This window comes from Cajanus cajan, chromosome 9 (genome assembly GCF_000230855.2).
Source record: "Cajanus cajan strain Asha chromosome 9, NIPB_CcT2T_4, whole genome shotgun sequence".
NCBI lineage: Eukaryota > Viridiplantae > Streptophyta > Magnoliopsida > Fabales > Fabaceae > Cajanus > Cajanus cajan.
The window spans coordinates 56,232,975-56,250,351 of record NC_138525.1 but is presented as its reverse complement, the minus strand read 5'-3'; the positions used below and the strand labels follow the sequence as shown (position 1 = coordinate 56,250,351).

The window sequence follows — 17,377 nt, the reverse complement described above, 5'->3', positions numbered from 1 at the left end:
CCATATTATAATAAAAATTAATTATAAGTGTATAAAATTTTTTTACACCGATAACTAATCATATCTTTTAAATTATTTTACTTTATTTTTAGTTCATTAAATAAGTAAATAACATGATATTATTAAAAAATATAATTAATTATTAATGTAAGATTTTTTTACACTGATAATATATAAGTGATTAACTCTTATAATAAAATTAGATAAATCTAATGATTAAGAAAAGTGGATCACTATAAAGTGAGACAACATAAATTCTAGTAAATAATTAAAGTCAAAAAAGAAGTTGAGATAACTAATTGAGATCATGTGCTTCAAATTTTATAGATTTCAATTAATCGATGAGCACAAAAATCAACGGAAAGGGGATTTCCATTTTGTTTTCTCTTGTTTCTTTTTTCTCTTACTAAAAATAAGACAGCATCAAAATAAAAAATAATAATAACAAACTTTTTATTATTATCAGAAAGTGTTATTAATTTGCAATTTAACTTGATTTTCAATACCGTAACAATTTATAATAAAAATTATATTACTCATTGATTTCTGAACTAGTTTCCTGAGATACTAGCTTTTAGTTTAAAAAATCCTTCTTAAAGTTGTTCACATTCTATTCTACGATATAATTATCAATTTTAGTATCAAATTAAAAATTTACTTAAAGTTATTACAACATAGTCCTTTACTTTTTATTTATCAGCTGCCCTATATTTGACTGTTTCTTCAGCAAGAAAATAGATACGATATTGTTCCTTAATAATTTCTACTTTCTAAAGACAGAGCTAGCAAGACAACATCTTAATTCTTAACAAAAACAAAGTGACCCTATTAGCTGTTAGTTTTTTTCTGTCTTTTCAATTTCAAGAACCACAGCGTTGATAGGTGAAGAACTTTGTATGACTGTACATGTTGATTGAGGTCCATCAGCCATAACTGTTGATCCTTCTACAGCTGCAACAATTGGTTGAGGCAAGTGCTGTGTGTCATTCTTTTTGCCCCACAGAAAGAAGTACAATCCCGTTATGATCAAAACCATTCCCACCAACCTGCACATAGATTTTGTATTAGTAATTTTTCTATATTATCTTAAGGAGATATCATTCTTTTGTAGGCTTGTAGCTTTAACCCTAGTAGAGTGTTGCATATATAATAATGTACCAAAGAAAGAAAATTGTTCATACATTCCAACTCCTAATGGTTGTCCAAGTACGATAGCTTCAGATAAGGCCACAAAAATAAGACAAAGTGGATTGAAAATTGGAGGATAAGTAGGTCCTTTGGCCATGATTGCCCAAGATAGTAAGCAAAATGAAGCAGCAGTATTCAGTGCTCCCTACACAAGTAACTCCCACTTGTCATCAGTGTTTATGCTACTCATTCAAAATTTAATCTCAAATTAAATTACAATTGATATTTGATAGTTTCCAAATGTTGTACACCAATTTTATTTATTTTTTATAATTAAATTTGAGAAGGATTAATTAGCATACGAATTTTTTAAATAATAGTTACTTTTTAGTTTATTTATATTTTAGTTTTGACAACATTAAATTTTGGTCTTTTAAGTTTTAATTATAAATTTATCAATTAAATTTATTTATTTTAAAAATTAAGAAAAATAATATTTTTGCCATTTTTATTTTACTTAAAATTACAAAAAAAAATTCTTCTCAAAATTTTCATAAGTTAAATTGAGTAAAATTTTTAAAATTTATTGTTAAGTCAAATTCACTAACTAAAATAAATCAAATTTAACCTTGAAAAAAAAAATCAAATTTAACGCCCTTCAAATCCTAATCCCACTTTTGTTAAAAAAATACATCAAATGTTTACATATTTTTTACTTCTTTAATACTAAAATTATTGTATTTCCTAATATACCATATACAGTCAAATATTTGGATACAATATAATAATTAATGACTTTTGATTTAATAATTTTAAGTGAAAATAGATAGTATGACCAAATTTGCTTAATTTAAAAAAAAAAATTCTTAATTTGCTAGGAAAAAATTTAAGAACCAAAACCATATGTAATTAATTCAAAACACACTGGTTGTAATTAAGCTTAATTTTAAATAGAATTAATCATACAAATGATATATCAAACAAAAACCAACAAATTAATTTAAAATTTAAGAGACATTATTTAAAGTTTTAGAAATAAAGAAGATAAATCGAGTATTTTATTTATTTATTGTGCCTTGTTTCAATTTATCTACTTCTTTTTTGTAATTTTATTTCTGTCTTTGACCAATATATCTCGCATGAATTATTGTGGGAGTAATTATTCATCTTGAATTTACAAGTACTTGATCAAATTATCGTAAAAATATGTTAAATTATAAGAACGATCTTAGCACTCAAATATTTATACAAATCATGATTAATTAAATACTATTTTTCAATTTTTTTTAAAAATAAGGATCCTAATGGTGTTGATTTATTAATTGGATTTAAATATCTTACCGAATACAATATTGTGATGAGTTGTAGATTCCAGTTTAATCTCCAAGAAGCTTTATTTGAATCTATGAAGACACCCATTATTGCTGCTTGAATTGCTGCCACAATGCATGTCAGCATTGTTCCCCAGTACCTCAATGGAAATACTTTCAGCAACATGACCTTTTTTAAATTCAAAATAGCTATTTAAGATAGATCATAATCACATTCGATCAATGCATTTTCACATAACCCAACAAATCAGTACCCAGCTTATTGTTATGATGGTAAACATATATAAACAAGTGTTTATTATATATATTTAGAGTGTGTACCTGTTTATTAATTTTTTTTTATAATTAGTTTGTTAACTATTTGGTTAACAATCACTAAAAAACATTGACTTATAAAACAACGATTATAAATCATCACTAAAAGTTATAAATAAATATTTATTTTTATATCTATTCACGAATAATTTGGTATGTAAGTTAATTACATAGCAATACTGTAAGTTTTACTTACAATAACGGTTGTAAGTATAAATATTTAAAGTTTACCTACACTAAATATTTAATTTTAATTACAGAATTTATGTTTGTTAAAACAAAATATAAATATAATATGTTTAAAATAACTAACCGTAAATATAAACATTACAATATACTCAAATGAATTTTATGAAAAATTCATAGAAATCATTGTTCCTACAAATTTTTCTATGAAATTTTATCTATAGGTAATACTTTCATGGATAATATGTTTCTGCGAATTTTAAAATTCGCAAGAAATTTTTCTGCAAAAAAAATTCGCAGGAAAGTTTCTTGTGAAATTTCCTACGAATTTTTTTGCAAGAAAAAAAAATCAGGTAATTTTGGTACAATTTCTATTAATAATTCTTCAAGTTTCAAATGCTTACAATGAATTCATCTAAAATATTTGTATGTCTAACACTCAACCATACAAAATTAACTTGTAAAGTGAGTGTTGCCTCAACTTATATACTCTTTAATTGTTTCATTTCTAATCGATGTGAGACTTGAGATAAATCTTTTAATTCTTAAAATTATAAATTTTTATATAATTTTTCCTACGAATTAAAATTGACAGAAAAATCTGCAAGAAATTAAAAGTTACCTGCGAAATTTTTCTACCATTTAGTAAACATTACTTGAGAATTTATTTTTACAAGAAAATCTGCAAGAAATAAGATAAAATTCTTACAATATTTTCTGCAAATTTTTACCGTAGAAATAAATTTTCTATGATCATTAAAATTGTAGCAAAATTTGCAAAAAAATAAATTGTGGATTATTTTTCATAAAAATTTTTGTAAGAAATTTCTATAAATTATTTTTCTTAAATAAATTTGTAAATATTCTTTGTAAAATTATTATTGCAAGAAAATTCGTAAAATGATAGCGGGTAAAGTTCTCAATAATTTCTCTCATGTAACAATCAACCCTTTACAGAGAGCAGGATTATTGTTATATATACAAGTATAAGTGGCCAAAGAAAAGATAAGCTAACTAACCATGGTTAGACCTATCTAATGTAAAACTAACTAAGACAAATACAGGTACAGAGGAAAAAATAGAAAAGAAAAAACTAATGAGAGAAGCCTTATTAATCCTAATACCCCTTCTCAAGTTGGGCCATGTATATTGGATAAACCCAACTTGGAGATAACATGAAGGAAAAGCTTTGGATACAAGGATTTAGTGAATGCATCAGCTAGTTGATTTGCTGAAGGAACATGAATAAGATGTAGTAATTCTTCTTGAAGTTTGATACGAATCAGATGACAATCCACCTCAATGTGTTTTGTTCTCTCATGGAAGGTAGGATTTTTAGCAATTTGGATAGCAGATTGACTATCAGAAAATACAGAAAATGGGGCTGGAATCTTAACAAAAAGACTGTCAGATAGGAATTTCAACCATTGGAGTTCACAAGTAAGGGAAGCTAAAGCCCTATACTCAGCTTCAGAGGAAGATCTTGAGACAGTAGACTGCTTCTTTGATTTCCAAGAAACAAGTGATTTGCCAAGGAAAACACAATAGCCTGTGACTGATTTTCGTGTAGTTGAACAAGTGGCCCAATCTGAGTCAGAAAATGCTTGAATTCTGAGATGATTATCAGCAGGATAGAACAGACCAAGGCCTGGTGCTCCTTTAAGGTATCTAACAATTCTCAAGGCTGCTTGTAGATGTGGTTCTCGGGGTTGAGAAACAAATTGGCTCAGCTGTTGGACTGAAAAGCTAATGTCTGGCCTTGTGTTAGTAAGATAAAGTAATCTGCCAATTAATCTTCTAAAGCTAGTTGGATCATTTAAGAGGGAACCATGGTCTGCATGCAGTTTTATAGCAGGATCAGCTGGTGTAGGTGCTGGTTTAGAGCCAAGTAAACCAGATTCATCAATAAGCTCTAAACAATATTTTCTTTGATTTAGAATGATCCCCTTCTTAGATCTAGCCACTTCAAGACCTAAGAAAAATTTCAAAGGACCAAGATCTTTAATCTGAAATTTCTGATGGAGATGTTGTTTAACAATTTGAATTTCTGAAAAATTATTCCCACTCAAAACGACATCATCAACATAGACAAGCAAAATTGTGATTGAAGAACCTTGTTTCTTGATAAACAAAGAATGATCAGCTGAACTTTGTTTATAACCCAAATGAAGCAATTCAGAATTCAATTTCTGATTCCAATTTCTGCTAGCTTGTTTTAGGCCATATAATGATTTTTCCAATTTGCAAACAAGTTTGGAATCAGGTAATTGTAGTCCTTGAGGAGGCCTCATGTAAACCTCTTCCTCTAAATCTCCATGTAAAAAAGCATTGTCTACGTCCAATTGATGTAGAAACCAATTGTTAGTGGAAGCTAGAGCTAGGAGAAACCTTACAGTTGTCAACTTAGCAACTGGTGAGAAAGTCTCAAAATAATCTATGCCTTCAGTTTGAGTGAATCCTTTGGCTACCAAACGAGCTTTATGTCTATCAACTGAACCATCTGCCTTGTATTTGATTCTATATACCCACTTGCATCCAATCAACTTTCTGCCAGGAGGAAGTGAAACCAAAGACCAGGTTCTGTTTCGATTCAACGCATCAAGTTCAGTCATCATGGCTTGCTTCCAACAGTCTTGAGTAATAGCTTGTGCATAATTTGAAGGCTCAACATGTGCAGAGATAGAAAGACAAAAGGCAGTGTAGTTAGAAGAACACTTATTGTAAGATAGGTATGAATGCAATGGATAAAGACAAGCAGAGTTAGAAGAAGTGGCACTGTAACAGTGATATTGATTAAGGTAGTTGGGTCTAAACTTCTGTCTTGTAGAAACTCTTGGTTGTACAGGAATGTCTTGCATCTCTTCTGTTAAAGGTTGCTGTAATTGTTCACTAGGGGTGTGTGTGTTAGTGGTTTCCAAAACAGTAATGGGATAAAGTTCATAATGTGCAAAATCATTAGTAGATTCAGTGAGTATGGCATCAGAATTAGAGGAAAATTTATGAAAATCAGAATAGGGAAATACAGTTTCATGAAAAATAACGTTCCTAGATAAAGAAAAAAATCTGGAATGTAAATTGTAAAGAACATATCCTTTAGTGCCAGATTTATATCCAAGAAATATACATTTAGAAGCTCGAGGAGCTAATTTTGTTCTGCCGGCAGCAAGAGTTGAGGCATAAGCAAGACAACCAAAAACTCTTAAGTCATGTAGATCAGGTTTATGATGATAAATCATTTCAAAAGGAGATTTTTGTTTGAGAAATCTAGTAGGAAGTCTGTTGATAATGTGGACAGCATGTTTTATAGCATAAGACCAAAAAGTTTTAGGAATCTGAGATTGAAAAAGTAATGCTCTACAAACATTTAATAAGTGTTGATGTTTCCTCTCAACAATACCATTTTGTTGAGGGGTTTCAACACAACTTGTTTCATGAAGGATGCCCTTGGCATTATAAAAATTAGTGAGAATAAATTCCTTACCATTATCTGATCTTAAACGTTTTAATTTGCAATCATGTTGATTCTCAATGAGAATGATAAAATTTGGCAATAAAGATTTGACTTCCTGCTTAGATTTTAACAAATGAATCCATGTGAAACGACTATAATCATCAACTACAGTTAAAAAATACTTGTAACCTTCAATGGATGAAATAGCAAGTGGTCCCCAAATATCCACATGTATAAGTTCAAAAAAGAAATTGGTAATACTAGTGCTGTCAGGAAAAGGTAATTTCTTTTGTTTGGCAAAAGAACATATGTCACATACATGAACTAAAGGAAATTTTATTGAAGTATATTGGGAAGACAATGTCTGAAGAACTTTATTTGAAGGATGTCCTAGTTTTGCATGCCATACAGATGTAGAGTTACTAAAGTTATCATTAAGAGTAGTTGCTAAAACAGTGGTACAATTGTTGCCAGTAGTAGAAAAACCAAGTGAATCATTGTGTTGTAAGAGTTGAAATAAGCCAGATTGTTGTTTAGCTGCTCCAATCATCTTGAAGGTATGCCTCTGCACAATGATACAGTCGTATTCACAAAAAATAACAATGCAATTGAGAGTAGTAACAAGTTTTGGAATAGAGATTAGGTGAACAGAAAAATCAGGAACATATAATGCATTATAAAGAGTAAGATTTCCAAGGTGAATAGTACCAGAATAACAAGCAAAAACAGATTGGTTGTTAGGCAATTTAACGGAAACAGGTTTTATAGGAATCAAAGAAGAGAAATATGATTTTGAAGGGCAAATATGGTCAGTAGCACCACTATCAAGAATCCAAGAGGATTGGAACAAGTTGATACCTGGAGTGCTCACAGAACATTTGTGAGCACTGTTAACAGAGGGAGAGGGATCTTGGGACTGTTGAAGCAAGCCCAATAATGCTTGATATTGATCCTTGGAAAAATTGAAAGTGTTCTGAGACGTGACGTCATCCTTAGCAGAAGTGGCAGATACAAGAGAAGTAGTAGAATCAAAATTGTTCACAGAAGACTTTGAAGTGTTTGAAGTAGTGGAAGTACTCTTGCCATTTGTCCTGTACCCCGGTGGAAAACCATAAATCTGAAAACATGTGTCAATGGTATGATTTGTCTTTTTACATTTAGTGCAAAATCTGGTAGATCTGCCTGTATTGTTGCCTCTACCAGAACGACCACCACCACGAGTGTTAGAGAATCCACCACGAGTAGAAGAGTTGTTGCGAGCAGAATCATCATTGAATGTAGCCAGAGCTGCAGATTCTTGTGGAATTGGAGGAACTGGACCTCCAAACTCGCGTTCTTGCTTAAGAACGAGAGAAAAAGTGCGAGTGAGGCCAGGCATAGGTTCCATAAGCATTACTTGAGAACGAACTTGAGAGAATTCATCATTGAGTCCTCGCAAGAACTTGATTACGCAATCATCATCACATTCTTTCTGAATCTTGGAAAATATTCCACAAGAACATGCAACAGGGCAGGAACAAGCCAAAACTGTGCGATATATTGACAATTCTGTCCAAAGTATACGCAAACGAGTGTAATATTGTGAAACAGTAAGCTCACCTTGTTTACAATTTTGCAATTCTTCTTGCAGATCAGCAATGCGAAATTTATCGCCATGAGAGAAGCGATCACAAAGGTCTCGCCAAATTTCGGAAGCCGACTCGATCCACATAACAGATTGACGAATTGAAGGAGTCATTGAGTGTGCAAGCCATGACATAACCATTTTGTTGCAGCGGCACCATGCTTTGTGAAGAGGATCGGAGAGATTTGGACAGGTTAGGGTTCCAAGAACAAACTGATCCTTATTCTTGGTTTCAAGGGCTACGAGCATGTCGTGTTTCCATTGTGGAAAATTGTTATCGGAAAGCAAAGGTGTTACAAGAATTAAAGCTGGATTTTCTCCGGGATGAAGAAACAAAGGATTCGCCGGATTGACGAGGTGATCGGAAAGTGCGGGTTGAATTGAATTTTCCATTATTGATCAGAAAAGAGAACAATGGATGAAAAGAAAAGCTGATCGGAACAGAGAACAATGCGGAAGCGAAGAATAGTCACACGATGATACCATGATAGCGGGTAAAGTTCTCAATAATTTCTCTCATGTAACAATCAACCCTTTACAGAGAGCAAGATTATTGTTATATATACAAGTATAAGTGGCCAAAGAAAAGATAAGCTAACTAACCATGGTTAGACCTATCTAATGTAAAACTAACTAAGACAAATACAGGTACAGAGGAAAAAATAGAAAAGAAAAAACTAATGAGAGAAGCCTTATTAATCCTAATATATAAAAAAATCTGCGAATATTTTTTCATAAAAAATTTTAAAAAAATAACACTTTTATAGTAGTGCAGGTAAAGAAATAAAGAATGGGATATACATACTTGTGCAATAAACCAAGCAGTGTAGGAGAAGCAGCTACCAATCAAAAAGAAAGAGCCACGAAGCATATGGGTTCTGTGTGCTGCAATTTGAAGGTGATGACTATGATGATCAATACTAAATTGCTTCCCTTTGTAAAGACCAGTAACTAATGCACCACCAACACACAAAATTGCCCCTACACACTTAGCTTTACCAGCCCTTGTTTGCAGCACCAGATTCTCCATTCTGCATTAATGCTGCTTTAGTTACGGGACAATGCTAGGATATATGGGAGATTTATTTATACAGTTTAATGGTTATGTGCAGTATAGAGAATTTTATATGGATTTAATAGTGATACCGTAAAATAATTTTATACGATCATCTGATTATAATTTATCATTGATAATTATAATTTATCATAAATGATAAACGTGTTACTTTTATTATAATTGTTTAAAATATATAAATTATGAATTTTAATTAAATGATTGTATAAAATTAATTATTAATTACACCATTAAAACATCACTATTAAACTTTTTTTTATATAGCCAATTAATTATAATTCATTGGTAGTTTGAGTTTTTAGTTATCTATTTTAATAGTCAATAAATATATTATATATAATACTTAAATATGTTTTTAGTTTCTTAAACTTGTTTATAGTCTCTCAAATTTAAAATTGGTTTTTCTGGTTTCTGCAATTTCAAAAAAATCTTGTTTTAGTTCTTATGCTCAATTTTGTTAGAAAATTTATCAAATACTGACACAAAATCTATCAACTGGTATCCTATTAGTAAAAATATCACATTAAATCTGATTGATATTATATAATTATCTCAATTTGTCATTTTCAGATATGTTATTAGTGACCTAAAAAATTAAAATAAGATTTTTTAAAATCATAAGAACTAAAAACAATAATTTTAAATTTGAGGGACAATAAATAAATTTACCTTAAATTTAAAGGACTAAAAACACATTTAAACCTATATATAATACTTTGTAATTAAATAATAGTATGAAACTATTTCACATGAATATAAAACAATTTAACATTATAAATATTATATATATTATACAAGTTAAATTATCTTTTTGGCCCCTCTGTTAATTTTGAGGATTCAATTTAATTCCACTATTTTTGAATTATTTAATTTAACTTTCTAATTTTCAAAAAAAAAATAAAAATAAATTCAATGTTACTCATTTGTTTAACATAGACAACGTTAATGAAATTGGATACAAGGATAATATTGTATTTCTTTATTTTTTTTTCAAACAGGATCGAATCGAATATTTTTAAAATAGTAGAATTAAATTGAATATTTTGAAAATAAAATGACCAAGTTGAATAATAATTAACAAAATAGATAAAAGAAAAATTAAATTATCTCAATAATTTTTTTAGGTAAATTATTATTCAATTTGGTCCCTCAACTTTTTGAATGTTCAATTTAATCCCATTATTTTTAAATAATTCAATTTGGTTATCCAATGTTTACCTTTTCGTTTAATTTCATTAACGTTGTTAAAATTAATTTCGATGAAAAAATATTAAATATTTTTAAAAAATTAAAAGATTAAATTAAATCATTTAAAAATAATAATAACAAATTGAATCTTAAAAATAAAAAAGAGAAAAAAATAAATTTAACCAATTAATATATTACAATTCTTATTTATACATAGCACAATATTTTTAAATATGTATACCTGCAAATGATAGAGGTAAAGAAGGTGAATATAGGAATTAAGTTGAGAAAATTTGCAGAGTATGTAGCTGAAGTGTCTCGCAGACCATAATAGAACAATCCTTGAGCCAGGGCCATCCTGTAATTAATTAGTACCATGACTCTTTTATGTTAGAAAACCATCAAGAGTTATGCATATATATGTTCAGTCTATAGGACGTGTTACAATTATACAAAAAAATTAAAGTTAAAAGAAATAGTGCCCATTGCTATAACCAGTGTTTTAAAACCCGGACCGACCCAGCCGGTCGGACCGGTTGGACCGGGAACGGTGGTCCAGCCGGTCCGAATCTGAAGTTGGATCGGTTATGCAGTCAACCCGTTTCAAACCGGATTGAATCGGTCAATTTTCCGGTTCAATTGGTGAACCGGTGGGTCAAACCGGTTCAACCACTTTTTTTTTTATTTTTAATTTTTTAAGGGACCATAAATCACAAAAATAATAATGAAAATTGAATCTCTTAATAAAAAAGCAAGGAGTCTTATTAAATATAACAATGACTACTTGTTCTAATATATTTGTTTGCAATATATACAACTTAAATAACTTTTATAGTATATTATTAATTTTAAATTATATATTTAATAATTCAATATCTATGTAAATATTACATATATTATTTTGTGATATTAATTGCAAGCATATTATATATGTACATATTATTTTTATTTTTAATTTGTATTAATATACCGTTTAACATGTAATTTTTTTATGTATTTTTTTACAAAATAAAAATAAAAATAATTTTAAATAAGATAGAAAAATTTAAATTTAAAATAAGATATGAATTTATTAAAATTTATAAGTATAAATATATTTAATATGAATATTTTTTAATAAAAATAAATAAAAATCGAGTTATGTGGTTCAACCAGTGATCCACCGGTTCAACCTTTGACCCACTGACCCAATACCTTAACCGGTTCGATGACCGGTCCAATTTTTAAAACTATGGCTATAACATGAATTGTTTTAAAAAAAATGTTTTTTTCTTCAATTTTTAAGTGTGTGTTTGGTAGAGAAAAAGAAATAAATAAGAAATAAAATAAAGAAAAATAAGTGAGTAAAAATAAATAAAAAAATAAAGTAAAACTTGAGTTGTTTAATAAAAAAAGAAATAGATAAAAAATATATGAAAAATAAAATATATATAAAAGAAAGGAAGGAAAAATAAATAAATAAAAGAATAAGATCTATCACTTTTTAATTTATCACCCTTTTATTTTTTCTCAACTAAACACCCTCATTTATTTTATTCTCCTATTTTCACTCTTTTCCCCCTTATTTCTTATTTATTTCCTCTTAATCAAACAAGGTATAAGAATTCAAGGAATAGTTATTTTTCAAAATTAATGCATTTCAAAACATGCTAAAAAACAAACAACTTATCTCTTGTGAAGTCGTGCCTATTAATTATATGCATTTACAGTACGCATAGGCATAGCTGGGAAGAGGTAGTTTAATTTCTGTTTTGATGCATTCAAAGATAGGAAATAAATTCACACCTCTTTCTCTTTCATTCCTTGTCTTTTTCTCAATTACAAACCAATACGTTGGCAAATTTTTTTAGTAAATAAAATAAACATATTACACATTATGTATGGAAAATGGTACATATTATTTTTTAAAAAAGAAAAAAAAATAATCACATTTTTTTTTCAATTGTAGTAATAGGACTAGGATGAAAAATTGGGATATATAATTTTAATCAAATTGAAAGGGATAAACACAAATGTCTGAGAAATAGACCATAAAATTATGAACTTCATTATTCTTACTATGAAATACTATTGATAATGGCACAAAGTCATTGGAAAAGGAACTGTTGCAGTAATCATTAATTGGGGCCGGTGGATACACTGATGAAGTTAATTACTAGTTTCTTCTATCTGTTTTTGTGGGGAGGAATTAAAGGCTCCAATACTTGTAACCATTCCCCAAAAAAGGATACCATGATTGCTGCATATTTGGTTGTATATGCACACAAGAGACTTTCATTTCGTTAAGGCAAATATAAATTAGTACTTTAAAAACATTGATTGAAGAATTATTAACATATTCTTGTCATATGCAGAAGAGTTTAAATCAGATGAAGGTTTCTCACTTTAGAAATGGTGCTAGTAATTACCAATAAATGTGTGCATACACAAAGTCTAATAATTGTTCCATTAAAGAATATTAATGGACCAGCAAGTCCAGAACTTCTACCATACTCTCGGAAGAATCACTTCTTCTCAAAACCTATGCATGCACACCTTATATCATAAGTGGGGTCCACATAACACTATATATATATGTAATTCAGTAATTCCACGTAATTTTTAAGTATCAAACAGTACTTATTTGCTGGGTATAGACTCTTTTTTCAAATGTATATTTTCTTCGTGTGTTTTTCTTTTCTTTCGTGTTGTGACACTTCTTCATGTACTTTTCTCTAAAGCATGAAACTGCAAACTCATTTAGGCGATCTTAAAAGGTAATAATGGAGATATATGCACTCGAGTTTCAATACACTGAGGTCTATGTAATCACTGTTAGGATCTGTAAGAGTTGGGGTATCCCTTTCTTTGATGTTAAAAAACAAAACTTCAAATAGTATGTGGCAAACTCAATTTCACATATCAAGAATTCATTATTTTTCTAGGGTATTTAAATACAAAAGTGTTTCTTATTATCTGTCAATGAATGCTTGGAATATGAGAAAGAGAGCATATCCTGTCTAAAAGTATATATTGATGATCAAATTAAAAAGTGTTTAATATTACTTATAAATATTTCTTAGTATCCTTTATATATATATATATATATATATATATATATATATATATATATATATATATATATAAGAAATTGCTAATATACTCTCTATGTTTTTTAATCGTAGTATGTTATCAACTTATATCAAAATTTTAAGATTAAAAAATTACTCATTTCTTTTGATTCAGTTAATTTGTATAAAAGATATTATAGTAATTTAATTTAATTTAAAATAAAATAAAATATTTTCTCTTTCTTATTAATTTCATTCTCTAGGTCATTTCTCTCTCCTATTAAATTTTTCTCGAACTCATTTCTCTCTCTTATTAAATTCCTTCTTTAACACATTCATCTCTCTCCTATTAAATTCCTTCTTTAACTCATTTCTCTTTCATCTCTCATGATGTCCCCTTTCTCTTTCTCTGAACAAATAAAAATTACTCCCTCCGTTTTTTTTTCATAGTCGTTTAAGGTTTTGCACGAGATTTAAGGAAATCATTGATATTTTAGTTTTCAAAAATGTTTATTACTTACTTTCCAATTTTACCCTTTACTTTTTTTTTGCATTTTTTAGACTGTTGAACTACTCCATTAAATAGTTGTCCCTTTTTTTGTTTTTTTTATAGTATTTTGTTGAGAATATATTGCTCTTATAAATGCATATTAACTTTATATGAGTAGTTGGAGAAAAATTAGGTAGACATTAAAAATAAATACACACATTGTTCAGCAAACATGTATTAATTATCAAGGGTAAAAATGGAAGAAAAAAATTAATAACTTATTGATTTTAGTAATATGACAATGAAAAAAAAATAACAAACTCTGACAAAACGACTATGAAAAAAAAAACGGAGGGAGTAATTAATAGAAAAGGAAATAAGTTAGAGAATAAAGTTAATAAGAGAAAAAATATTTTATTTTCCTTTAAAGTTAAATTAAATTACTATAATATCATTTATACAAATTAATCGAATAAAAAAAATGAGTGATTTTTTTGTCATAAAATTTTGGTATAGATTGCTAACATACTCCAACTAAAAAATAGATGTGAGTATATTAGCAATTCCCATATATATATATATATATATATATATATAAGTCTCAAATAAAAAATGTTGTTTTATTTTTATAAGAAAATTTAAAATATTTCTTATACTAATTATTTTTTAGAAAAATTCTCAATCAGTAATTTTCTTAATTTACTCCCTCCATCTTAAATTAACTACAGTTTTAATATTTAAAAATTATCAAATTAATTGATATTTTTACTTTTTAATTTATCTATTCATTAGTTATTCAACTGAAAGAGTGAAATTATTTTAATAAAAATATATTAAAAATGATATATTTATTACTATTCTTAAAATGTGTGTAAAAAGTTTAAAATGTAGTAGTTGTTTTGGGATGAAAAGAATAATAAATAACGGGTGATAATTAAGTATCTCATTAATATTAGATGGGAATAATTTTGAATAAATTTAGTGCTATCAATTCAATTAACTAAAATCCTTAATTATGATAAATTAAGTAATTATGTCTTATAAATTATTTTTCGAAATTAGTATATCCATATTTAAAATTTATTATAAGAGTAATTAATTATAGAGTTGTAAAATTAAATAGGGATATATATATGAGTTAATCACCTATATACTGCTAGTGTAAATTTTTTTTATACTGACAACCAATCATATTTTTTAATAGTGTCATGTCAGTTGCTCATTTAATGAAATAAAAATAAAATAAAATAATTTAAAAGATATAATTGGTTGTCAGTGTAAAAAACTTTATACTCACAGTATATGGATAATTAATTCTATATATAAAGAAAAAAGTTAATAAACTTGAAATTTATAAAACATTAAGTTTTGAAGAAGAAAAAAACTAAAACATCAATAATTTTATACAGAGACACTATTCCTCTTTCTAGGGCAATTAAAGACTGCACATACCCCATTAACGCGTTAATGAAGAGCCAAAACAAAACCCTGCAACTGAACTTCTTCGTGCGGTCTCTGCAACCACAATATCATTCAAGAAAACATCAAGAAGCAAAAGTGTATGTGAGGGGAAAATTAAAATTAAAAACATGAACAAAAATCTAACATACAACAATTGGTGAAGCAAAGTTCAGGGTAGAGTGCATAACTAAATTAAGTGTATGTATGAATTTATTACTTTGTGGGAAATAATTGTATGTATTGAAAGTTGCATTAGGATAGGATACCAAAAATCTCAACAAAAAAAAAAAAAATTCTTAACACACCAACATGAAATGTGTATTAAATTTATCAAAAACTTACAGACCAATTAAAGGGTTAGTTTGTTATTATTAAATTTAATAGTTTCCTATCTAAAAAAAATCATTCTGCAGCATCCGAAGTAATCAACTAATTGAGGAAACTGTCGAATTTTTCTATTTTCAAATGTAAAATATATTTATTCTTGTAATACATTTTTATTTTTTTACAAAATATTAGGAAAATCAATAAAAGAACATTGTAAGAAAATATAATCATGGTTTAAAAAATAAGTTTGTCATCATGATTTAAGCCGCAACATCAAAATTTTTGGATTATCACAATTGTAAATAATTTCTCACAATATCAAACAACACAACGAATCAAATACAATCTCAATTTAAAACCTTTACATATAATATAATTCAAATCAAAATCTTAAAAGAACAAAAACAAAGATTAACAATTGGGAAAGCAAGATTAAATTTAGTTGGAAGTAAGAGCAAAGCAATTCATCAGTAGCATTTAAAAGCTTTACCTTTCGAAGTAGAGTGCAAAAGGGGCAACACAAATAGCAGCAACAACATGACGATATGCAATAAGTGCACAAATGGAAGAGCCTTCAACCAGTATAACCCTTGATAAGAGCTGCATCCCGGTTCCAATAACCTGCACCAGCAGCATGCTCAACACAGCCTTTGAAGTTGTGAACCATTCCTTCATAGTTCTCATGCTCTTTCCCTCAGCGGTTTCTATCCCTCCGTGTGTCTAAGTTAAAACAAAAGCAATGATGCAAAGTCTTTATCTCTTGCCAAGAGAGACAAACATATTAATATAGATAGATAGATATTGATGAAAAGAAACGGTTTCGGCTCGGCATCTTATGTTATGTGATGATGCACATCACACCGGTGAAAATTAAAAGTCAAGTGAAGAAATAAATGATAGACAGCTTAGGAACTTCTGATGCTAAATGAATATGGTGACAGATGCCATGCATTGGAGCAACACCATTTTGTTAGGTAACTCTCTGTGTCACCCTACCACTGGTTTCTCCTAGTTTGTCACCATTGCTTGTTATGTTGTATTACATTTGTGATATATAATAATAATAGTAGCGATAATATGCGTTTTCCTAACAGTTGGGTTGGGATATTGATATTTAGAGCCAGTTAAGCTTTGTATTTCCTGAGTGAGATCTAATTTATATTTTAGGATAAATTTGCTTTTACACGTTTTTGTTAATTAGTAATGTATAGCATCTGGTTGCTGTTATTTTGAATTTTAGGTGCTATATCTGTTTACGTTTTTAATTTCTCTTATAATACTTGACAAAATAAATTGTGTTTAATTTATAAAGGCTCATGAGATAAGACAAACAAAAAAAAAATGAAAAAAGACAAGATAAAAGTTTAAATTTGTGCTACTAAATAAAGCATAGAACAACTTTTCTCCTAAGTATACAATCACTTACAACCATGATATTGTGTTAATTTTACCTTGATTCTTATTATTGTCATCCAACATCACCATATACCATTGTCGTTAATTACTATCGTGCAATCAACTATCATTGTTATTTGTTTCACTCATCATTACCTTATTATTATTATTATTATTATTATTATTATTATTATTATTATTATTATTATTTCTATTATTAATGTTATTATCGCAATTTTTGTCATTGTCATTTTCATTAAAATAATAATAATTTATTAAATAATTAATATTAAAAATGATATTATAATAAATTTAATATTATTTTGTTTGTGTTATCCATTATCCACCGAGCAATA

General features: G+C 28.1%; 1 protein-coding gene across 1 annotated transcript; it reads right to left on the bottom strand.

The window, feature by feature from the left end:
* Positions 1–608: 608 nt before the first annotated feature.
* Positions 609–16,301, bottom strand: LOC109790709 (WAT1-related protein At5g64700). The gene is made up of 7 exons (XM_020349916.3): positions 16,117–16,301; positions 15,291–15,353; positions 10,540–10,656; positions 8,841–9,066; positions 2,470–2,628; positions 1,182–1,333; positions 609–1,046 (listed from the first exon to the last, which is right to left on the bottom strand). The coding sequence occupies exons 1-7, from the start codon at positions 16,299–16,301 to the stop codon at positions 836–838; spliced, it is 1,113 nt and encodes a 370-aa protein (XP_020205505.2). The 3' UTR covers positions 609–835.
* Positions 16,302–17,377: the final 1,076 nt, after the last annotated feature.

What these genes read in the sequence shown, in the direction of transcription:
- LOC109790709 (XM_020349916.3), bottom strand. Translation starts at nt 16,301, where the DNA reads ATGAAGGAATGGTTCACAACTTCAAAGGCTGTGTTGAGCATGCTGCTG. An exon ending in TTTGCACTCTACTTCGAAAG is followed by an intron (nt 15,354 to 16,116) that starts GTAAAGCTTTTA and finishes TTGTGGTTGCAG; the next exon opens with AGACCGCACGAAGAAGTTCA. An exon ending in CTGCTTGGTTTATTGCACAA is followed by an intron (nt 2,629 to 8,840) that starts GTATGTATATCC and finishes AATTTAAAAAAG; the next exon opens with GTCATGTTGCTGAAAGTATT.